The sequence below is a fragment of the Notolepis coatsorum genome, assembly GCF_963971535.1.
Source record: "Notolepis coatsorum genome assembly, chromosome: 4".
Taxonomy (NCBI): Eukaryota; Metazoa; Chordata; class Actinopteri; order Aulopiformes; family Paralepididae; genus Notolepis; species Notolepis coatsorum.
In genome coordinates this window covers 125,384,832-125,410,156 of record NC_140168.1, presented here as the reverse complement: position 1 = coordinate 125,410,156, position 25,325 = coordinate 125,384,832, and the positions used below count along the sequence as shown (strand labels likewise).

The window sequence follows — 25,325 nt, the reverse complement described above, 5'->3', positions numbered from 1 at the left end:
TACTGATGGCCCTGGTGGTAATGCCAGTGCTTTTTGTTGGATGAACTCATTCAATGGGGGAGGGGCAAGTCCATGCAGAACCTTAAACATGAAACTATTTGGAAATTTGCTAAACTTAGCATGTTATATTTTTCCAAAACGTTAGTGATGAAATTAAATTGGTTTCCTATCAAATACTTGTATGGCTTTTTTTGTAGAGTAATTCTATTGGTGTAAGAGTAGTGACATATGATAGAGACCAGTTGATGAAACAGTACTCGATGTGTGAGAAAATCATTGAATGCAGAAACATCCTTGCAGCACTAACTGGCAGGCAAGGCCTGATCTGCCTGAAGTTTTCGATGTTAAACTTGACTGTTTGTCACTTTCTTCACATGACTTTTGAAGGTCAATGTAGAGTCCAATGTGACCCCAAGATACTTGAACTAATTTACAATGTCCAGCTCCGCCTCTCCCAGAAACACATTAGAGTGAGTGACCTCTACTGGTGACTTTGTGAACATCATACACACAGGTTTTTTGGTATTAAGTGAAAGACATGATTTCGTTAGCCAGTCTTGAACATGGGTCATTGCAGATGTCAGAGTTGCAGAGGCATCTTGTATTGATTTTGCAGATGTAAAAATGACAGTCATCAGCATACATTTATTTTGGACATTGGTGTTTTGGCATGCATCGTAGGTCATTGATACATAATGAGAACAGTATTGGCCCAAGACTTGAACCCTGTGGAAGGCCTGTATAACAGTCAAGGTAGGGAGATTTGACACCATCAACACAAACACATTGCTTTCTACTGGATAGATATGATTTCAGCCACAAGAGAGCTCTTTCAGAGAAATTTAAATGGCTAAGTTTGGACAATAGAACCTGGTGGTTGACCGTATCAAATGCCCGCTTCAAATCAACGACAACGGCACCAACACAAATGTGTGTCCAGTCCAGTGAGTATTTAACTTTTTCTAAGAACATAGTTAGCTGATTCTGTTGAATGATGGGCGCGGAACCTGAATTGCATGGGGTGCAAGAGGGTACAGCTTTTATTTAGATGTTCATTCAAAAGCTTTATTCAAAAACCACTTCTCAGCTACTTTAAATATGACCGGGAGAATACTGATTGGCCGGTAGTTAGCAATGTCCGTTTTTTGTCCAGATTTAAAGATTGGGGCAAGGAACAGTTGATTCCCTGAAAGACAAATTGACCAGATTTGTAATTGGGGGGACCAAAGAGTATATGGGTTTTCAAAAAATTGGTATCAAGCCCATAGGCATCCTTAGCTTTGGAACTGTTGAGTGTACCAATAATATTGGTCACCTCCAACTCTGTTATTTCCTCTAAATTAAAAATAGGCTGTGCATGATTAATAGTATATGGATGGCATCAGATGGGGTAAAACACTGTTATCTCCTGGACAGAATCCAAAAAGAAACAATTGAATTGGGTGGCTAGAGTCAGTGGGGTTTTCACTAATTCATTATTCATTTTGAGTTCTAATTCTTTGTTGCTTTTGTTTTGTCTACCAATTAGTTTATTAATTATGTTGTCAAATTATCTTACCATTTCCTTTAGCATCTTTGATCATGTCCATAAAATAATTGGCTTTGGCCGTTTGCATAGTATTTATTACTTTATTCCTCATTGAAGTGAATTTCTGTCTGTCTGTCTGTCTACAGCCTGTCAGCCAGGCCAGAATTCAGAAATGTTTTGAGCAAAGTCTCTTTCTTTCATCTGTCTCCGACATTCATCATTCAACCAGGGTAACGTGTCCTTCTTTCTTCTCTTTTGACTCCTCATCTTTGTAAAGGAGGACACAACTTCATTAATTGTTGCAAAAATGAATCGCAGTCACTCTCTATGTCCTTACTCAGGAGAATTTTACTCCAGTCCTGCTCTTTAAGAGCTGCCACAAGATGGTGCTGTTGACTCTTTGGAACTGTGTTCTGATACACGGGTCTAGATTTGAATAAATTAGAGAATCGTTGTTTTGTTAGCTTTCTTGAAAAGAAAATTGCATTATGATCTGATAGACCGGTAAAAAAAAATTATAGATCTTAGTTATTCTTTCTGGTTGATTGGTAAACAATAGATCTATTCTAGTTTTTGATGTAGGAGTTATCCTAGTAGGCGTTTCTATAAGTTGAGTAAAACCCATCTAATCAGTAATCTGTTGGGAGATTTTTCCTTTCCTTATTTACATCCCAGTTAATGTTAAGGTCACCAACAACAATTATTTCCTTCTTACGGCCCAAACCCACCAGGTACGGGCGTGAGGCGGGCGGGCGATCAGCGCTTCACTTTCGCTCCCATGTAAACAGGCGTCGCTGTTCACACCGGCCTAACATGAGCCGGTCTGAGTGAATACCAACATCTTCTCCTGCGTATATCTTGTATTATGTCTGAGGGCTTGAGCGCGGTGCTCACCTCTGAATGGGGTCCTAGTCCTCTGTGTGTGTCTCTGCTTGTTACAGGGATCCAGAATGACCTGTGGGCGAGGTTCGTCACCCTCCCAAACCAAGACCGGATATGGACTCTCACCCTGACCAACAAGACGGCCCGCAAACCTGTGGAGCAAGGTACTACTGACCTCCAGTGAATAAAAAAAATAAAAATTAGAGCTTCACAGTGAGTACTGAACTCCATTTCTGGTTTTGGAAGGATTTCCTCTATGGCCGTAACCTCTGGTTAAAACCAAGATTAGCCACAGTAACTTCACTTAGCACATACAGGATACATCCACACAGCATATCTACATGAAAGACACCAATACAGGATACATCCACACAGCATATTTACATGAAAGACATCAATACAGGATACATCCACACAGCATATTTACATGAAAGACATCAATACAGGATACATCCACACAGCATATTTACATGAAAGACATCAATACAGGATACATCCACACAGCATATTTACATGAAAGACATCAATACAGGATACATCCACACAGCATATCTACATGAAAGGATACAGGATACATCCACATTTATACACACATACTGTACCTACATACAGTACATAGGCTAGCACATTATACACATAACAGAAACCCTTACAGGTCACAGAGATCATAACAGTCAAATTCCAGCGGCTAATCTTTGTTTCCAGTGGCTGTGGCCGTTCTGACGGAACCAGAAAGACACGCAGCAGAGCTCTCCATTGGTTGAATTAGTCTTTCTTAATATGTTCTTGTTTTTCTGTCTTGGCCCTGTTCACACTCTGAATAAATCAACACGATACAGATGTAAACAGGGCCTGGCTCACACTCTCTCACACCTTCTCCTCCTTCCAACCACCTCCCCCCTCCCCCCCAGATTTGTATATTATCTTATTTTTATTTTGGTGTGTTACTAGTCAGGTTGTTGAAGTGCTGTTTCTGTGTGTCTGTGCATTACGCACTTTAATTATATGCACTTTTACTGTAAATTGTGCCTCTCTATGCATTATGCACTTTACTAAGATATGCACTTTAGGGGATGTTATCAACCTTAGCATTTGTCCTTTTATACTGTCTGTATTTTTTCTTACTGTCCATGTTTTTTCTTTGGTACTGTTTCTGCTCTGCTCCTGTATTGGTTTAGCTGTAGACACGCAGTATTGCTCTGTACCTGTGTTGGTCCATACATGCCTCCGCCTCTCTGCCCCCGCTCCCCTCTCACACTCACAGCCTCCAAGACCCCCCTGGTGATGGTGCACGGCTTTGGGGGCGGGGTGGGCCTGTGGATCAGGAACCTGGACGCGCTGAGCCGCTCGCGGCCCGTCTACGCCTTCGACCTGCTGGGTTTCGGCCGGAGCTCCAGGCCGGCGTTCCCCGCGGACCCCGGCCGGGCCGAGCAGCAGTTCATCCAGTCCATGGAGCTGTGGAGGCAGGCGGTGGGCCTGGACAAGATGATCCTGCTGGGCCACAGCCTCGGGGGCTACCTGGCCACCTCCTACGCCATCCAGTACCCTTCAAGGTGACCTTTAACCCTGACCATCCAGTACCCTTCAAGGTGACCTTCTGACCTTAACCCTCCAGTACCCTTCAAGGTGACCTTCTGACCTTAACCCTCCAGTACCCTTCAAGGTGACCTTCTTTGGTGCTAATCGCTGAACTGATAGAAGTAGTCATTAGTTGCGGTCCTCAGCAGGTTTGTAGACTCGTGTCTTTCTCAAAGACGTTTGTTCTGTGCAGCTGTCTCTATATCAATAATGATGAATCATATTCATGATTTAGTGGCAGTCCTTTTGATCAACTAGAGATTGATCATAGATTGGTATCGGATATCGTTCCAATGCCAGACTAAAATATCCAGAGAATATCCCCCCCGATACGTCAGACCAGCAGTACGTCCTCTGCCCTGATTTGTGAGCACCACGCCTCTTTTTGGGGGAAAACAACATGGGCAGTAAACGGAGGTTATGCTCACAAACTTTAGGACAAAACAAACTGATGTAAATCATGTCGAAAGACATCCCAGAAATGGGCATTACGTCTTAGTTTTAGGGTCACCCAGAGATTCATAAGTGTGATAATAGATATCCAGGTAGGGAAATGGGGACATATGCTGCAGCTGACTGGGGAAACACCACAGACTGAAGGAGCCTGGTGATGGATCAAACTACCTTCTCACAACAGCAGGAACGCTCAATGGTGGGCAATGTTGGAAAGTAATTAGTAGTAGTAGTAGTAGTTTATTCAGTCATCATCTCACACAGTACAATATATACAATCATTTAACAATATTTGATATTAGTGACTGAAAAGGTACAGACTGAAGCATAATGCTTATATATGCCTGTCCTATATTCTTAACAAAATTAAAGACTCTAAAACAGTATTCTAAAAGAAAATAGCAAAAAAAACTGTATTTACCTTTGTAGTTTTCAAAAATAGCTTTACAAAACCATTTTCTTAAAAACCAAAAGCGAATGACTCATTCTTAACTGATCTGCATTGTTCCACAAGTTAACCCCAATAATAGAAATACACCTCCTTTTAATCCCTTTCTTATCTTTTTGAACAGTAAATTTACAAATATCTCTCAAATAATATTTTCTTTCATGTATTGAAAAAAAACTTTGCACACCATCCAGGAGTAACTTTGCTTTAGCTCTGTACATTATTTGCATAGTTTTATAATAAACAAAATCATTCAATTTCATAATATACATTTACATTTAGTCATTTAGCTGACGCTTTTATCCAAAGCGACTTACAAGTTCTGTACAACAAGTCATCAGGAAGGGCACAACTCTATCAGCTGAGTAACAATGTTCATCAAAGTGTTGAGTGCTACAGTGTAGGTTAGTTTATTAGGACAAGTGCATGACAGTAAGGTTAGTTAGGGTTAGATAATATGAGACTTTATAAACAATGGATTTGTGTGTTCATACCTTGAAAATGTTCCGAATGGCCCGCTTTTGCAGTAAGACTATTGGATTTACCGTCTTTTTCAATGTCGACCCCCATACTTCCACACAGTAAGATATGTAAGGAAGTATAAGTGAGCAGTAAATGATGTGCAAGGCTTTGTAGTTTAATATATCCTTACATTTATACAATATTGCTACTGACTTAGATATTTTTCCTTGAATATAGTTAACATGTTGTTTCCATGTTAATTTCTGGTTAATTGCTTGACTTAACTTGATGCACTAACAAAACAAACCTTTCAAACAAGTGTAAGCGTTCTGCCATTTTTTGTTTTTATACAGGCCAGATAGAATAGCGATCAATAGGAATCTGTGTTTTACACTAAAAGTAGGCGTGGACGCAGAAAGAGCCAAAGTACCCGTATATGCTGCTCTGCTGTTCACTAAAAGTCACCAAGAAAGTGTTACATGTAGAAATGAAAGCAGAGTGTATCAGCTGCTCAGCTGATAGAGTTGTGCCCTTCCTGATGGCTTGTCATACAGAACTTGTAAGTCGCTTTGGATAAAAGCGTCAGCTAAATGACTAAATGTAAATGTAAATGTATATTATATAATATTTCAATAATTTTCAATATTTTAATAAGTCTATACTGTTCAGTATCAGCGATGAATCGGATCGACTCTGTATCGGCCGATACAGGAAACGTTTACGTCTTGGAATCTGTGAACATGGGTTGATTACTTGGGTTGTATGTCCGTTCTATTTTATGATTTTTAGCCTATTTTTAAACTATTTTTATTATTTGTATTACTGAATGAAACTGTAAACAGAGAGGCCTATTGGGATGCTAGATCCTAATGTGAAACACTGTGATTTACCTTACCTTGCTACCTCTCTATCTTTTTATGCTCGCTTATGCCTGTATTTTTTACTGTTGTGAAGCACCTTGAACTGCAACTTAAATCAAATCAAATGTATTTATAGGGCCCGACAACACACGTTAATGTCCCCATGGGCCGTACACGTCTACTTTAAACAAGTCAAGAAGAAAACATAACTAAGTCAAGAACAGAACAAGAACACCATAAGGTCCAACAAATTTAAAATAAATGCAAATAAATGAAAGAATGCAAGCACTCCCAGACATACCCCACGCGAAGGTAAGGAAAAACTCACTAAAACCTAACAATAGGGAAAAAAGCTCCACAGGCAATGTGGAGGAGAGAAACCTTAGAAGGGCCATTCAAGGGGGGATCTCCCTTCTTAGATGTTGGTGATAGTAGTGTTGCAGACGGACAGTTGGTAAGCATGCACTCATGTGTGTGGTGGAACACAGATGAGTGCATGCAATAGCAACTGAACATTTTGAAAGATTAAAGATCTTCTTCTGTATGAAAAGTGCTATACAAATAAAGTTATTATTATTATTATTACAAATTCAGTTCAAATCAAAAGTTTTAGGTGACATTTCCTAAACTGATTCCAGGGTGAGTCACCTGATCCTGGTGGACCCGTGGGGCTTCCCCGAGCGACCTCAGCCAGGGCAGGAGACCCAGGGGGGCCAGGGGACGGAGGTGGTGAAGAGACCACCCCTTCCTCACTGGGTGAAGGCTATCGCTGCTGTGGTCTCCCTCTTCAACCCACTGGCGGTCATCAGAGCTGCAGGACCGTGGGGTAAGATGGGGCAGGGTCAGGGGGTAAGATGGGGCGGGGTCAGGGGGTAAGATGGGACAGGGTCAGGGGGTAAGATGAAGCAGGGTCAGGGGGTAAGATGGGGCAGGGTCAGGGGGTAAGATGGGGCAATTGGGGCAGGGTCAGGGGGTAAGATGGGGCAGGAACAGGGGGTAAAATGGGGCAGGGTCAGGGGGTAAGATGGGGCAGGGTCAGGGGGTAAGATGGGGCAGGGACAGGGGGTAAGATGGGTCAGGGGGTAAGATGGGGCAGGGTCAGGGGGTAAGATGGGACAGGGTCAGGGGGTAAGATGGGGCAGGGGGTAAGATGGGGCAGGGTCAGGGGGTAAGATGGGGCAGGGTCAGGGGGTAAGATGGGGCAGGGTCAGGGGGTAAGATGGGACAGGGTCAGGGGGTAAGATGGGGCAGGGGGTAAGATGGGGCAGGGTCAGGGGGTAAGATGGGGCAGGGTCAGGGGGTAAGATGGGGCAGGGTCAGGGGGTAAGATGGGGCAGGGTCAGGGGGTAAGATGGGACAGGGTCAGGGGGTAAGATGGGGCAGGGTCAGGGGGTAAGATGGGGCAGGGTCAGGGGGTAAGATGAAGCAGGGTCAGGGGGTAAGATGGGGCAGGGTCAGGGGGTAAGATGGGTCAGGGGGTAAGATGGGGCAGGAACAGGGGGTAAGATGGGTCAGGGGGTAAGATGGGTCAGGGGGTAAGATGGGGCAGGGGGTAAGATGGGTCAGGGTCAGGGGGTAAGATGGGGCAGGGTCAGGGGGTAATATGGGGCAGGGTCAGGGGGTAAGATGGGGCAGGGTCAGGTGGTAAGATGGGGCAGGGTCAGGGGGTAAGATGGGTCAGGGGGTAAGATGGGGCAGGGGGTAAGATGGGGCAGGGGGTAAGATGGGGCAGGAACAGGGGGTAAAATGGGGCAGGGTCAGGGGGTAAGATGGGGCAGGGTCAGGGGGTAAGATGGGGCAGGAACAGGGGATAAGATGGGGCAGGGTCAGGGGGTAAAATGGGGCAGGGTCAGGGGGTAAGATGGGGCAGGGTCAGGGGGTAAGATGGGACAGGGTCAGGGGGTAAGATGGGGCAGGGTCAGGGGGTAAGATGGGACAGGGTCAGGGGGTAAGATGGGACAGGGTCAGGGGGTAAGATGGGGCAGGAACAGGGGGTAAGATGGGGCAGGAACAGGGGGTAAGATGGGGCAGGAACAGGGGGTAAGATGGGGCAGGAACAGGGGATAAGATGGGGCAGGGTCAGGGGGTAAAATGGGGCAGGGTCAGGGGGTAAGATGGGGCAGGGTCAGGGGGTAAGATGGGGCAGGGTCAGGGGGTAAGATGGGACAGGGTCAGGGGGTAAGATGGGGCAGGGTCAGGGGGTAAGATGGGACAGGGTCAGGGGGTAAGATGGGACAGGGTCAGGGGGTAAGATGGGGCAGGAACAGGGGGTAAGATGGGGCAGGAACAGGGGGTAAGATGGGGCAGGAACAGGGGGTAAGATGGGGCAGGAACAGGAGGTAAGATGGGTCAGGGGGTAAGATGGGGCAGGAACAGGGGGTAAGATGGGGCAGGGTCAGGGGGTAAGATGGGGCAGGGTCAGGGGGTAAGATGGGGCAGGAACAGGGGGTAAGATGGGTCAGGGGTAAGATGGGGCAGGGTCAGGGGGTAAGATGGGGCAGGAACAGGGGGTAAGATGGGTCAGGGGGTAAGATGGGGCAGGAACGGGGTAAGATGGGTCAGGGGGTAAGATGGGGCAGGAACAGGGGGTAAGGGTTAGGGTTAGGGATGTTCGATATTGGCTTTTTTACCGATATACCGATATTGTCCAACTCTTAATTTCCGATATCGATATCAACTGATACCGTTATACAGGTGCAGCTTGATAAATTAGAATATCGTGGAAAAGTTATTTTATTTCAGTAATTCAATTCAAAAAGCAAAACTCTCATAGATTATAGATTCATTACACACAAAGTGAAATATTTCAAGCCTTTATTTGTTTTAATTGATTGTCTTACAGCTCATGAAAGCCCAAAAGTCTGTATCACCAATAAAAAATAGATGTATTTTTCTTTTGTATATAGAAATGTCGGCCTTCTGAAAAGTATGTTCATGTATGTTCACTCAGTACTTGGTTGGGGCTCCTTTTGCACAAATGACTGCATCAATACAGCTAAGTATATAGACTTTTCCACGATATTCTAATTTATTGAGCTGCACCTGTATATGCAGGGTCCCCCCCCCCCCCCCAAAAATGGAATAATTTCAGGTAATTAACATTACATATCTCTTGTCGTGGAATTAACACAACATTATGCATACTTTTGACAATAAATACAATAAGAATTTGTTCTTACTTGCTTGCCTGGGCAAATAAAGGTTAAATTAATTAAATTAAAAAAATATCGGACATCCCTAGTTAGGGTGGGCAGGACCATAATAATAATAATAATAATAATAATAGATTGGATTTTAAGAGAGAAGCGCCTTTCTCAGACTCAAGGACACTGTACAAGGAAAGGATGGAAAAATTAAAATTTTGAAAAATAAAAAATAAAAGATAAAAAATTATGAATATCTGTGTTGTAACAACAGGAAAAAACAAATAAGATAAAAGAGATAAAAAAGGAAGCAAGGTGCTGTCCAATTGGATGAAGTGGTTGAAATTAACAAACAACAAAACAAAACAACGGAATCTGTGGCTTAAAAGAGTCGGGGTGGGCTACGTGGGAGCGGGGCCGTGTTGCGTGAAGGCAAGTGTGAACAGGTGGGTTTTTAGCTTGGTTTTGAAGAGGTTGATGGTGTCAGAGCCTCGGATGAGGGGGGAGAGGGAGTTCCACAGTCTGGGGGCAGCTACAGCGAAAGCTCAGTCTCCCAGTGTGGAACGCCTGGTGCGGGGGATGGTGAGGAGGTCGGAGTTGGAGGAGCGGAGGCCTCGTGCTGGAGTGTAGGGGTGGAGTAGGTTAGTCAAGTCAAGAGTTTTATTTGTCACGGCATACAAGTATACAATGAAATGCGGGTGGTCTTGCCCGCAACGATGTGCAATACAGTAGTACAACATATAATGGAATCCTATAAACAACATTGTGCAATAAACAGGTAACATAGTGGGACATCACGGTATTTGTACATAGTTATTTACAGAGCATGAAGGACATGCTAGGTCCCTTGGTAGTGCAATACACTGTTACTATACTATTTTTAAAGTGACCTTTCCTTTGTGGCCATAAGTGTGGGCGTGTGCAGCATGAGTGAGTGCTTTCTCATGTTAAAGTGGCTGCTAGTGTGCGAGCGTGCACAGCGTGCGTGTCGTGTGTGTGCTAATGTGTGCTTGTGTGTGGAGAGTTCATTGTTCAAGGCTCTGATGGCCTGGGGGAAGAAGCTGAGCCGAAGCCTCTCTGTCCTAGTAGCTGGTGTTCGCAGGCGTCTGCCTGACCTCAGCAGCTGGAACAGGCTGTTATTGGGGTGGTGAGGGTCTTTCATTATTCTGCAGGCTCTGGATTTGCACCTCTTGTTGTATAGAACCTGCAGGGGAGGTAGTGCAATACCCGTGGTACGCTCGGCAGAGCGCACCACTCTGTAGGGCCTTCTTGTCCTGTGCCGTGCTGTTTCCATACCAGGCAGTGATGTTTCCAGTCAAGATGCTCTCTACAGCTCCGGAGTAGAAGGACTGGAGTATCTTCCCCGATACTCTGAACTTCCTTAACTGTCTCAGGTGGTAGAGGCGCTGCTTCGCCTTTTTTACAACTGTGTCTATGTGTGTTGACCATGTCAGATCCTCTGAGATGTGGACCCCCAGGTACTTGAAGCTGCTCACCCTGTCCACGGTGGCCCTGTTTATCCTCAGTGGTGTGTGTGTCTGTCTCCTGCTGTCCTCTCCTATAATCCACGATCAGCTCCTTGGTTTTACCAATGTTCAGGAGCAGGCTGTTGTCCTGGCACCAGCGTTCCAGTACCTTGGTCCAGGTTGGTCAGGTAGGAAGGGGCCAACCCGTGCAGGGATTTGTAGGTGAGGAGGAGGATCTTGTAGGGGATTCGGTAGTTGATGGGGAGCCAGTGGAGTTTTTGCAGGGTGGGGGTGATGTGCTGCCAGGGTTTGGTGCGCGTCAGGACCCTCGCAGCAGAGTTTGACGTACTGTAAGCGGTCCAGAACCTTCTTGGAAGCACCAAGAAGGATTCTGTTACAGTAGTCGAGGCGGGAAGTGATGAAGGCGTGAATGAGTGTTTCCGCTGAGGTGTCGGAGAGTGAGGGGCGGAGGCGGGAGATGGTTCTGAGGTGGAAGAAGGCGGATCTGGTGACAGACTTGACGTGAGGGTGAAATGAGAGGGTTGAGTCCACGAGAGGGCCTACCTGGAAGAGGTAGAGAATCTGTCACAGTGGTGTCAGGAGAACTGCCTCTCCCTGAACGTCAGCAAAACAAAAGAGATGATTGTGGACTTCAGGAGGTCGGGGGTCAAGGACTACAGCCCCCTCAGCATCGACGGGGCACCGGTTGAGAGAGTGAACAGTTTCAAGTACCTCGGAGCCCACATATCCGAGGACTTGACATAGACCACACACATTGACAGTGTTGTGAAGAAGGCACGACAACGCCTCTACTTCCTCAGGCGCCTAAAGAAGTTCCAAGTCAGTCAGAAGATCCTTAGGAACTTCTACTCATGTACAGTACAATAGAGAGCATCCTGACTGGCAACATCACCTCCTGGTTTGGGAATAGCACTGCACAAGACCGTAGCAGACTACAAAGAGTGACACGTTCAGCCGAACGCACAATTGGAGGGGGGCTTCCCACCCTCCAGAACATTTACAACAAGCGGTGCAGGGGGAAGGCTAAGAGAATCATCAAGGACTCCAGCCACCCGAACAACTGCCTCTTTGAACTGCTGCGGTCAGGCAAGCGATACCGGAGTCTTCTATTCTGCATCGAACATTGTACATACTAAACACTGTGACCTCTATTTTACTTCTATTTTACATGCTATACTTTTTTATTTCATACTTATCTTGTCTAGCACAGTCTCTGGAGCGTAACAGTAAGAAGCATTTTGTATAAAAGTATTCTGTACTTCTGTATGACAACTATTAAAGAAACTTGAACTTGAGTATTACGCCCAGGTTCCTTACCTCCGTGGAGGGGCAGATGGAGTAGCCATCCACGGAGAGAACAAGGTGGTCGATCTTTTGGAGGAGGGCTGTGGAGGCTACAACTATTAATTCTGTCTTCTTGCTGTTGAGTTGAAGGAAGTTGGTGGTCATCCATGTTTTTATGTCCTGGAGGCAGGCAAGGTGACATGCCGTGTGACAGTAGGCTATAGTGTCATTATATCATTTGTTCAGGCCCAGGCCTGGTGAACAGATTCCGTCCGGACTTCAAGAGGAAGTTTGAAGACCTGTTTGAGGACGATACGATGACGCAGTATATCTACCACTGTAACGCCCAGACACCCAGGTGAGAAAACACACACCTCCCTTCGCTCTCCACCTCCCTTCCCTCTCTACCTCCCTTCCCTCTCCACCTCCCCTCTTCACCTCCCTTTCCTCTCCACCTCCTTTCCCTCTCCACCCCTCCTCTCCACCTCCCTTCCCTCTCCACCTCCCTTCTCTCCACCTCCCTTCCCTCCACCTCCCTTCCCTCCACCTCCCTTCCCTCTCCATCTCCACCTCCCTTCCATCTCCACCTCCTCTCCCCCCTCTATTTTCACCCTTGATGGTTGTTCTATTGAGGTTATTGAAAGGTACAAAACGCATCTGGCTGGACAAGAATCTAGATTTTAAACATCATATTGATGCTTTAATCAAAAACTTAAATTCACAGTTGCTTTTTTCTATAGGGTTAAATCATGCTTTCCCCCGCCTCCCGGAAACAGGTGGTTATGGCCCTTTTTTTGTCACAACTAGATTATGGCGACATAGTTTATAGATGTGCTTCTCCTACTGCCTTAGCCAAACTCGATCCGCTTTATCACCGCTCTGAGATTTATCTCCAGCTCACCTTATAGGACGCATCACTGTTCACTCTATTCATCACTGTTCACTCTATTCATCACTCTATTCATCACTGTTCACTCTATTCATCACTGTTCACTCTGTTCATCACTGTTCACTCTATTCATCACTGTTCACTCTATTCATCACTGTTCACTCTATTCATCACTGTTCACTCTATTCATCACTGTGCACTCTATTCATCACTGTTCACTCTATTCATCACTGTTCACTCTATTTGTTCAATTATCTAGCAGTCACTGTCAATGTGTCAACTAGATCTCCCCATTGAAAGGGTGCAGGCGATCAACTGTTTATACCGGACCAAAGGAAACAATTCAGACTCTTGCTTGAACGTTATTTATTTAGGATATTCCATCCAAACGCTCCAATATTCCACTGTCATTGACTAATAGCCACCAGATGGTCAATTCAGGCAGCTCGTAGCTGGTAGCATTAGTCCTTAGTTAGCAGCATTTAGCGTTTAGCAGCTTGGTAGTAGTAGTGGCATTTAGCCAGTTAGTAGTAGCTGTCAGCATTTAGCATCGGTCAGTAGATTATTTACCTATACAAAACAGGAAACAAAACGGCATCCATTAGCCACATGCGCTACATACATAAATGATAGTTATGAACAGAGTCAGTGCATACAAGAGATGATACAATGCAACGTACCGTTAGCCAGTTAGATCGCCCACGGGGCTTTTCTCATTACAGGCATATGGCTACGTGTGTCGCTTAAATAGTGCGTCACAGAGACGCTGAATCGGCCTCACCTGTCCAAATCTCAGTCCCCAGGCATCCTACAGTTGCAGTAAACGCCCACTAGGTGGCACCAGATGATAAATAATACTTGTATAATAAGTGCCCCTATAATAATGATAATAATAATAATATCTCTGTAGGAAAGGCGCTGGATAATTCTCCACCTCCCACCTAGTATTCTGGCCGTAAGGGCTCAGAAAACTACCCAAACCATACAAATTGTTCTACCCATACAAATGTACTTATATTTAAAGGGAAACAAAAGAAAAGATACAACTCTCGTTCTATCTACAGTGGTAGCTCAACGGCGTCCGTGAAAACTACGTAAGTTATGTCGGCAACAGGCGATTTTCGACGTCCTCAGTTGTGCCAGAAACAGGCAAACCTCGGCGTCCTCAATTGCGCCAGAAACAGGCGACTTTCGACGTCCTTCTTTGTGCCAGAAACAGGCGACTTTCGACGTCCTTCTTTGTGCCAGAAACAGGCGACTTTCGACGTCCTTGACTTGGTCATTGTTCCTCAATTGTGAAAGGGTTTCAGCAACGCCCTCGTGGTTGGCCCTGTGGACTTCTCCTTCCTGCCCAGCCAGGCATAGTTCATCGGACGTGTTTTGGAGTTCCTTGCCCGTAACTGCATCCCATTTTGCAGGACCGGGCCTGCCTGGTGTGGGCTTCCTTGCACTTGAGGCCCCTTTTGAGGTACTTTTGGGCCAGTGTCTTTGGTCTCGCCTCCGTGGCGCTGTGCCTCCCACCTTGACCAGACCGGGTCTGCCTGGTGTAGGCTCCTTTCCACTTGGGGTTCCTCTCGAGGCGCTTTTGGACGAGTGTCCTTGGTCTCGCCTCTGTGGTGTTACGCCTCCCACCTTGACCAGACCGGGTCTGCCTGGTGTAGGCTCCTTTCCACTTGGGGTTCCTCTCGAGGCGCTTTTGGATGAGTGTCCTTGGTCTCGCCTCTGTGGTGTTACGCCTCCCACCTTGACCAGACCGGGCCTGTCTGGTGTAGGCTCAACGCCATGCGAGGTCCCTCCTGAGGCTTTCTCCGTTCTCAGGAGTGCCGACTGTGAGATCCTATGGTCGTTAGGGAGTGATGCAGGTTGCTCCTTCGCACCAGGTGAGTGGCCACTCTCGGTCAGGTCTACCGCAAGGTGCTTCTTCACTTCGACGGCCTTCGTCCCCATGGAGTGTGCGAAGTGGGTCAATGATTGGCGTGCCGTCAACTCTACCCCCTCAAAGAGGTCTGGATGTGCACCACTCACAGTCTTGCCCAGCGGGCCGTCCCACAGCACCAGATCGCCGACTCTCCCCACTCTTTGTGGGACTAAGCGACCTTCCCGGGCGCTGATGAGTAGGTCGATGGTCTCGGGCCGGGTCAGTTCTCCTGGCTGGACACGTGGGAAGAACAGCTCCAGCTGCTCAGAGTCCACCACTCGGTCCACCTTGGCAATGTCCTCAAGGCCATAGCAGAGCATCTCATGGCACCTTGAGGTCCCCTTCGGGGTCCATACCTTGATTGCCACCACATACCTCTTGGTATCGACTTTGACTGCCATCTTCCCAACACCGTACACGACCAGTGTGATTGGCTCGCCGGTCAGCCCGAGTCTCTTGGCGGCTCTGTGAGTGATATAGTTGGTGTCGGAGGCGAGGTCCATCAACGCTCCAACACAGTCTCCTCCTCTTGTTGTGACATCCATGAGCATCATGAGGACTGGATATTCTTTTATGCCGCTTTTGTCCAACAGGCTCTTGCTGGCGCACACTTTGGAGGTTGTTTTGTTCGTGAAGGCCTTTTTGAATGTTTCCATTTGGAGCGCAAACCCAGCGATGACTTCCTCCTGCTTCTCTGTCAGGCCTTGGGGTCCTCTCCTAGCTCGTGGCTCCTCGGTTGCTTCACTCCTCCCTTGCGTCTTGGGGCAGAGGAGGAAATGATGCTCGACAGGGCCGTCCTCTTCCACACACTCTTCCTCATGGCAGAAGAATCTCTCCCTGCACCCGCTGTCAACCCCGTGATAATCAAGACATTTGGCACACATCCCTGCCTTTTTCACCTGGGCTCTCTTCTCCGTCAATGAAGCCTTCTTGAAGGCCGGGCAGAAGTAAAGTCTCCCTCCATGTGCTTTGTCTCCACACATGGTGCACGGGTCCCTCTGGGACTCCCTCCTGACATCACTCACTGTTGTTCTGGTAAATGACTGTCTTTCACTACCTCTGTCGCTCAGCATCTCACGCTGGGTTGGTCTATCGCCAGCGTGGGTGGTTCTGATCTCCAGCTGTGCTAGCCTCTCGAGGATCCTTTCCTGTCCTTTCAGGAATGACAAGAGCCTGTCGAAGTAGCTTCTGGGCGTGACGCCATTTGCGGGGTCACGCTCGTAGGAGATCCACTTCTCTCTCATGCCTATAGGCAGCTTCCTCTCTATGGCGGCGACAGTTAAGTGGTTCTTGATAACATCCTCCATTCCAAGGTCCTTCAGGTCATACAGTGCGGTTTCCACTGCCTGGACCAGGTCTATCATCGGCCTAGGCTGGCTGCCTCGCACTGCAGGCATTTCTTCCAGGTCCTTGAGGATCAGGCTTGCGGTCACGCTCCTGTCCCCAAAGCGGTTGTCTAGGAGCCTGAAGATGTCATCCGCGGTTCTACAGCGATCCAGCCCAAGCTTCTTCCTCAGTGGCTCTTCCACACTGTCCAGTAGGTGATACAGTTTACACACTGGTAAACCTGAGGGTTCTGCCAGCGCCTGGAGGTCCTCCCAGTTATCCCGCCAGCGCCAATAGGTCCTTCTGTCCCCACAGAATTTGGGTAGATTGATGGCGGCAAGCTTGATCCTAGGTCGGGCCCCCTGGTGGACTCTGTGGTGAGCGAGACCTTCCTGCGTTGCGCCCTCATCACCTGGTGGCGTGGCGCGGTCACCTCGTGACTGAGGCGTGTCAGTGGGGTTGGCATGAATATAGATGGTGACGGATGAACTGAAACGGGGTTCCCTGCTGGGTTGTCTTACCCGTGGGGGTGATTGCCTTCCAGCATGATGGAGAGGCCCACTTCCTGCGGTCCCTACTCCATACTGGAGATGGACGGCGTTGGAGGCCTCCTCACGGCTGCCGGGAGGCAAGGGAGGGCTTCCATAAGCGCCCTCTGCTTGACGGCTGTTACACTGGGGAGGTGAATGGGCATGAGCGACCGCCCCTTTATCGTCGGCGGACGGGGAGGGGTTAGCTTCAGTGGCATGTTGAGGAGCGTCCCTGGCGACGCCAGGTGGGCTGGTTACGTCGCCATCCCTTTCAACGTCGTGTACCTTTTCCTCCTCTTCATCCTCGTCGTCCAGCTCAACGCCACCCTTTCCTCCAGGCTCTAGGAGGGTCGACCACCTGTCCATTAGTGCTGCTCTTTCCTCGTCTAGGTGCCTGTACCGCTTCCCTAATTCAGCTATGTTGGGAGTTGGAAGAAAGTATCTCCACTCTCTCACCATCTGTTCGAAGGCGTTGAGTCTCCTCTCCAATTTGTTCCCCTCCAACGCTCTTTTGTCTTTGGGTGCCCATTGGGTGCTGAGTCTCTTTGTCTCTTCCAAGGCCTCCTTGAACTCCACTTCAAGGGGGCCTAACTCTGGCTGAACGAAGCGGGACCATACCTCCGAGAAGATCTTCTTCTCCAGTGCCATTTTCCTCTGCTTGCTTGCGTCTTTCTTTGCTGTGGCGTCGGCTATCACGGTAGCATGTGCGGCTCCGTCGGCCTCCTCCAATGCTCCAACATAGTCTCCCGTCGTGTCAACGAGCTTAGCAAACTCTACTTGAAGAGCTTTCTTGTCGTTGACCAGCTCCGCTGGCGATGCGGTGTCAACATTGTCAGCTACCTGGTTAGCTCTCCTTGTGAAAGCTGTTTGCGCCGCAGTACGCCTCTTCTTTAGCTCTTCCACATCTACACCCTCCATCTTGTCCCAGTCAGCCGTTGCCCCAACTGGAGCTCCTTTTGCGGCTGAGTCACTGGTCGCAGGCAGTAGTAAACAATGGGGTTAACAGTCAGAAGCACAGTTGTACAGTTGGCGTGTAGCAGTGTGATTACAATGATACTGCTCCCAGCAGGGGATAATGACGGGACCGTTTGGTGGGTCAACGTAGTTTTGCTTAACTCACTTGAAACCTGGTAATGACCACAATGTGAGTGAGCAAGTAGGATAGAGTTGGTGAGCACCGTTACAGCTTTTGGTTAATTCATTTATAGTACAGTTCACAACGTAAAGAGCAATTTGAAGACTGTCGGATGAAACATAGTCACTTTAGGTTAGTTCATCAATAGCAACGTTCACAGCGTTTGGAGCAACAATATAATTGCAAAGTTCAACACAACCAAGGCATAGGCGTGTCAATGATAATGTTCACAGCGTTTGGAGCAACAACGTAGTTGCTTAGTTCAACACAACCAAGGCATAGGGTGTCAATGATAATGTTCACAGCGTTTGGAGCAACAACGTAGTTGCTTGATTCAACACAGCCAAGGCATGGGGTGTCAATGATAATGTTCACAGCGTTTGGAGCAACAACGTAGTTGCTTGGTTCAACACAGCCAAGGCATGGGTGTCAATGATAATGTTCACAGCGTTTGGAGCAACAACGTAGTTGCTTGGTTCAACACAGCCAAGGCATTGGGTGTCAATGATAATGTTCACAGCATTTGGAGCAACAACGTAGTTGCTTGGTTCAACACAGCCAAGGCATTGGGTGTCAATGATAATGTTCACAGCGTTTGGAGCAACAACGTAGTTGCTTGGTTCAACACAGCCAAGGCATGGGTGTCAATGATAATGTTCACAGCGTTTGGAGCAACAACGTAGTTGCTTAGTTCAACACCACCAAGGCATAGGGTGTCAATGATAATGTTCACAGCGTTTGGAGCAACAACATAGTTGCTTGGTTCAACACAGCCAAGGCATGGGTGTCAATGATAATGTTCACAGCTAGCATTGGTGGCCAGCAGTGTTAGCATTCTTTGACTAGTAAGGTTAGCAGTCTTTGGCTAACAGGGTTAGCAGTCTTTGGCTAACAGCGTTAGCATTGGTGGCTAGCAGTATTAGCATTGGTTGGCTAATGGCTAGCGTTAAGCATTGGCAGCTAGCAGTGTTAGCAGTCTTTGGCTAACAGGGTTAGCATTAGTGGCTAGCAGTATTAGCATTGGTTGGCTAATGGCTAGCGTTAAGCATTGGCAGCTAGCAGTGTTAGCAGTCTTTGGCTAACAGGGTTAGCATTAGTGGCTAGCAGTATTAGCATTGGTTGGCTAATGGCTAGCGTTAAGCATTGGCAGCTAGCAGTGTTAGCAGTCTTTGGCCAACAGGGTTAGCAGTCTTTGGCTAACAGCGTTAGCATTGGTGGCTAACAGTATTAGCATTGGTTGGCTAATGGCTAGCGTTAAGCATTGGCAGCTAGCAGTGTTAGCAGTCTTTGGCTAACAGCGTTAGCATTGGTGGCTAGCAGTATTAGCATTGGTTGGCTAATGGCTAGCGTTTAAGCATTGGCAGCTAGCAGTGTTAGCAGTCTTTGGCTAACAGCGTTAGCATTAGTGGCTAGCAGTATTTAGCATTGGTTGGCTAATGGCTAGCATTAAGCATTCACATTGGATGGAGTTCGGCGACTCCACCACTTCAAGCAACCAGCATGTGGGCGGAATACGGCGATTCCAACCCAATAAGCAGTCAACATCAACGTTTCACTTCCCTTGAGCTAACTGCGTCCTCTCCAATGTGCCCCGTCGTGTGTATCCACTCTGTCCTGGTTCCACCTTGACGTTGAGGGGTATCTCACGCGGGCACTTGCTTCTGCGTTCCGTCCGTCCCGTCTCATAGCGGGCGCGTCGGTAAATAATTGTTCAATTATCTAGCAGTCACTGTCAATGTGTCAACTAGATCTCCCCATTGAAAGGGTGCAGGCGATCAACTGTTTATACCGGACCAAAGGAAACAATTCAGACTCTTGCTTGAACGTTATTTATTTAGGATATCCCATCCAAACGCTCCAATATTCCACTGTCATTGACTAATAGCCACCAGATGGTCAATTCAGGCAGCTCGTAGCTGGTAGCATTAGTCCTTAGTTAGCAGCATTTAGCGTTTAGCAGCTTGGTAGTAGTAGTGGCATTTAGCCAGTTAGTAGTAGCTGTCAGCATTTAGCATCGGTCAGTAGATTATTTACCTATACAAAACAGGAAACAAAACGGCATCCATTAGCCACATGCGCTACATACATAAATGATAGTTATGAACAGAGTCAGTGCATACAAGAGATGATACAATGCAACGTACCGTTAGCCAGTTAGATCGCCCACGGGGCTTTTCTCATTACAGGCATATGGCTACGTGTGTCGCTTAAATAGTGCGTCACAGAGACGCTGAATCGGCCTCACCTGTCCAAATCTCAGTCCCCAGGCATCCTACAGTTGCAGTAAACGCCCACTAGGTGGCACCAGATGATAAATAATACTTGTATAATAAGTGCCCCTATAATAATAATAATAATAATAATATCTCTGTAGGAAAGGCGCTGGATAATTCTCCACTATTCATTACTGTTCACTCTATTCATCACTGTTCACTATATTCATCACTGTTCACTCTATTCATCACTCTATTCATCACTGTTCACTCTATTCATCACTGTTCACTCTATTCATCACTCTATTCATCACTGTTCACTCTATTCATCACTGTTCACTCTATTCATCACTCTATTCATCACTGTTCACTCTATTCATCACTCTATTCATCACTGTTCACTCTATTCATCACTGTTCACTCTATTCATCACTGTTCACTCTATTCATCACTGTTCACTCTATTCATCACTGTTCACTCTATTCATCACTCTATTCATCACTGTTCACTCTATTCAGCACTCTATTCATCACTGTTCACTCTATTCATCACTATTCATCACTGTTCACTCTATTCATCACTCTATTCATCACTGTTCATCACTGTTCACTCCATTCATCACTCTATTCATCACTGTTCACTATTCATCACTGTTCACTCTATTCATCACTCTATTCATCACTGTTCACTATTCATCACTGTTCACTCTATTCATCACTGTTCACTCTATTCATCACTGTTCACTCTATTCATCACTGTTCACTCTATTCATCACTGTAACTGAGGGGTACAATTCCCTGACTGTATTGATAAGTATGGTATTATTAAACCACTACCTCTTGTACTTTAACTTCTGGCCATCCAGTACATGATATAGATATGATGAACACTTTCCCACCTGATGAAACGAAGTCCACACAAATGTACAAATCGAATATTTTATATAGCAAAGGGTATATACAACGTTCACTTGATGACATTTATGATTTGAAATGCACTTGTATGGCAAATGAGTATTCGTAGGTAAATCAACATTGAATGTCCAATCTCTGGTTACGCAGGGAGTAAGTATACAACCCGGTTCTTTAGGGAACTATAGCGATGGTACTTAAATGATTATAGCTGGATACACTAACGGGGGGGGGGGGTCCCGCTGGTTGTAAGACAGTAGGAAGGGGGGGGGTTAGAAGAGCCGCTGGCGGTATCCCATCTGGCCGACGGTTTCTTGGGAGAATTCAGAGTCCTGAACACGATGCCCACAGAACCTCGGTCCGCAGATGAATACAGCTGGACCCTCTGGTGGACGGTAGCTGCCGGTCCACAACGGAGAGACGTGAGGCGACCTCACTGGTGTAGAGCGCCGTCTCACCTGGACTCCTCTCCGGGGGGTAGTTCCAACACTCAGCAGTGTTGGCCGTTATCCATGGAATAATCAAAGCACCCAAAGCATGTAGATAATCCAAGCCGTGGAAGGCTCGCCGTCGTCCGGGTAAAGTAATCCAATGTACAGGTCCGCTCGTCCTGGCCCGGAGCTCCTCGGATGCAAGCACCACTAGTGGTCTGCCCAGCCTGGTTAAGACTCCAGATAACGTCACGAACGATGGGGGTGCTGCTCACTTTATAACTCTAACCGAACGATGCACCATACATAATAGACTATTATTAGCTTAATAGAATACGTCCAACTCGACGGTATAGTGCCAAACTATGACAATTCAACTATTAATCCACACGATATCTCAATGCCTATTCTGAGGCCAAGTAGGCCTTACTGCACCACACGTGCGTCGTGGGTGAGGCTTCGCGTCTGTTACTTAGTTGGAGGGTAAAGAACTAATGGACTAAAAGAAAGTTCTACTTTACTTGCGCCATATATATATGCGCTGTGAACAAATAGTACCATTCGTATTTCGCCAGACGTATTCCTACGCGGAACCGGGCTTGCCACGACATGTTGGTCGGCACGATTGAACTTGAACCTAGGGGTATGGCTGCTGGCGCCAGGTTCTCGTCCAATGGTAGAATGAAACTATTATGGGCTGTTTAGTAGACTAAAGGGATATTCAGTGCATATTGTACAAGGAATATACAGGGGATATCAAACTATATACAAATACTATTAAATATATATCCATAAATAAATATATATATTCGGTTTAATCTGATCCTTCACAACAGCCGCCCCCTAATTAGTCCCACCTAATTAGCTAAGCAGAGACAGATTAACCGCACTGTCTACCACTCAAGGTCCGCTGTAAGGGTCAGTCAACTCACAAAGTCATGGGGTCATGGTCATCATCGATAGTATCTGGGAGTCGGGGCAGTTCTATTAGCCTCGCCACGTGTCGTGTGTAAGTTCGCCCTTGGACGAGTACTTCAGCTGCTCGGACCTTGCCATCGGCACCGGTGATCACTTTGCTTACGCGGCCAGCCGGCCACATAGCTCTGGGTAGTGACTGGTCAATAATCATGACGACTGTTCCTTCTGTCAAATTGTCTCTCTCTTTTACCCACTTCTGGCGGGTCTGTAGAGACGGTAGGTAGTGGAGTAGGAAGCTGCTCCAAAACTTGTCAGCTAGTACTTGACTGTACCTCCACATTCTTCGGCCGTTCGCTTCTTCAGGCCTGTACATTGTCTGGGGTAGCGCGGGGTCCAGCCGCCCCATTAAGAGTGTGTTGGGGGTGACTGGGTCGACATCTGCTACATCACTGGAGACGTAACCGAGGGGTTTTGAGTTCAATACTCCCTCGATCTCCGTGAGGACTGTCATTAGGACTTCCTCCGCCACAGTCTGGGCCCCAAGCACGGCGTACAGGGCTGTCTTTATAGAACGTACTTCTCGTTCCCAGGTTCCACCGAAGTGGGGTGCGTTCGGGGGATTAAACTGGAAGTCAATCTGGGATGGAGCGAGGTGGGTCTTAAGTTCTGGGCCCATAGCTTGGAAGCTCTCTCTCAGCTCTCTTTCTCCGCCTTTGAAGTTTGTCCCGTGATCAGACAACAATGTAGACGGTTTTCCTTTCCGTGATGTGAATCTTCGGAAGGCCATAAGGAATGAGTCTGTGCTCATGGTCGGAAGGAGCTCGATATGTATCGCTCTGGTGGTCATGCATTTGAATACAATACCCCACCGCTTCTCGGTTCCTCTTCCTCTCTTTATATACAACGGGCCAAAACAGTCCATGCCTGTGGAGTGGAATGGCTTGTCGCCGAGTCGGAGGCGACAGGGGGGTAAGTCAGCCATCCGTGGTATGCTGGGCTGCGCGCGCCACTTTCGGCAGTCTAGACAGGTTCGCTGGAAGCGTCGCACCGCTTCTCTTCCTTGAAGTATCCAATAGCGACGTCTGATCTCCGCGAAGACTCTCTCTGCTCCTGCGTGGTGTACATCCTCGTCGTATTTCTTTATGATCAGCTCTGTGACCTTGTGTCGGCTGTTCAAGACTATCGGGTACTTAATGTCATCCGGTAGATCGGGGGCTCTCCGCAGGCGACCACCCACTCTGATGAGATTATGGGCGTCACTCTCGGGTGCCAGGTGGAGCAGTCTGCTGTCTGATGGGACGGGCTTTCCTCCCTGTAGACAGTCTAGCTCATCGGGGAACGAGTCTCTCTGGGCTCGTTGTAGTAGAAGAAGTTCTGCTTCTTCGTAGTCAGCTGCTGAAATGTCAGTGGTGGACTGAATCTCTGGGTGGTGCCACAGGAATGTCTTTTGCTGCGCACTCTCTAGGGTAATGCAGTCATCTATGTTGGGGTCTGTGGAGGCGACTGTGCTCAGTCCACAGAACATAGGTTTCTTGTTCTCAGCCTCCTCGTTACTTGCTTCCCGTGGGGTGGGCGTAGGCCACTCTTCTTCCGGGAGCTTGAGGAATTCTGGTCCGTCACTGTAGATGTTGCGACGGGTGAGGTCATCCAGAGACATTCCCCGGGTGATGACGTCAGCTGGGTTGTGTTTGGTGTCCACATACCGCCAGCTCGCTGCTTCTGTTAACTCTTGAATCTCGGTGACTCTGACTCCCACGAAGACTTTGTATCTGCATGAATCAGACTTGATCCATGTGAGTACTGTCGTGGAATCTGACCACAAGATTGTTCTGTGCACCAGAATGGTGAGTTCACGTTGGATTAACGTGGCTAGATGCGCTCCTGCTAGGGCTGCGCAGAGCTCTAGACGCGGGATAGATTGTTGCTTTCGTGGGGCTATTCTTGAGCGAGCCAGGATGAAAGCAGTGTGTATCTTTCCTCCCTTCTCTTGGGCACGCAAGTAGGCCACCGATCCATAGGCTACTTCGGAGGCGTCGCTGAAGACGTGTAGATCAATCTTGCATGTCTCTGGCCTCACTGTGGATGGGAAGTAGCTGCGGCGTATATTGACGCCTGGGAGTGAGCGGAGTTCCGTCTCCCACTCTCTCCATGTTGAGGCAAGGTGTGCGGGTATGGGGTCGTCCCAGCCCTGGTCCTTGTCCCATAGTGCTCGTACAATCATCTTTGCCCTGGTGGTGTAAGGTAGAATACATCCCAACGGGTCATATTGTCTGGCGAGTGTTCTGTACACACTCCGTCTGGTGGTCGGTGTCGCCGTCGACCTTCCCTGCTCTGGAGTCAGGGGTTTGTGTCTATAGTGGAGCGAGTCTGTTTTGAAGCGCCAGACTAGTCCTAGTGTCATTTCTTGGGCTTCTCCTGGGATGGTCGCCATCCAGGTCTCGCTGCTGGCAGCCTTGTCCGCGGGGGAGAGGCTGCGCAATACGTGCGGGTCACTGCTGGCCCACTGCCTGAGATCAAAGCCGCCTTTGATCAGGGAGGCGCGTAGCTTGATTAGGAGAGCCTCGGCTTCTTCTTGAGTCGAAACGCTTTGTAAACAGTTGTCCACGTAGAAACTGTTCTTCAGACTGTGTCGGACCTCTTCATCTGCTGCTGGGTCCTCTGCGACGTGTTTCTGTAGTGCAAATGTAGCACAGCACGGGCTGCATGTGGTTCCGAAGGGGAGTACTTCCCACTGGTAGATGGCTGGGTTCTCATCTCCGATCCTCTCTCTCCATAGGAACCGCAGCAGGGGCTTGTCCTCCTCCACTAGTCTCACCTGCAGGAACATCCCTTTGATATCCCCGCTGATAGCCACCTTGTCCTGGCGGAAGCGCAGTAGCACGCCTAGTAGGGAGGGGCCGAGTGTGGGGCCGGGCAAGAGCTCTTTATT

General features: G+C 47.7%; 1 protein-coding gene across 5 annotated transcripts in view; it reads left to right on the top strand.

Moving 5' to 3' along the window:
- The window catches only part of abhd4 (abhydrolase domain containing 4, N-acyl phospholipase B), an 85,521-nt gene that overhangs the window by 12,928 nt on the left and 47,268 nt on the right, over positions 1-25,325 (top strand). For all 5 annotated transcript variants that reach the window (XM_084313268.1, XM_084313267.1, XM_084313264.1 and 2 more), the window contains 4 exons: positions 2,470-2,574; positions 3,675-3,963; positions 6,850-7,037; positions 12,372-12,483. In XM_084313268.1, coding sequence (XP_084169394.1) covers positions 2,470-2,574; positions 3,675-3,963; positions 6,850-7,037; positions 12,372-12,483 — 694 coding nt within the window. The remainder of the gene's footprint in view (positions 1-2,469; positions 2,575-3,674; positions 3,964-6,849; positions 7,038-12,371; positions 12,484-25,325) is intronic.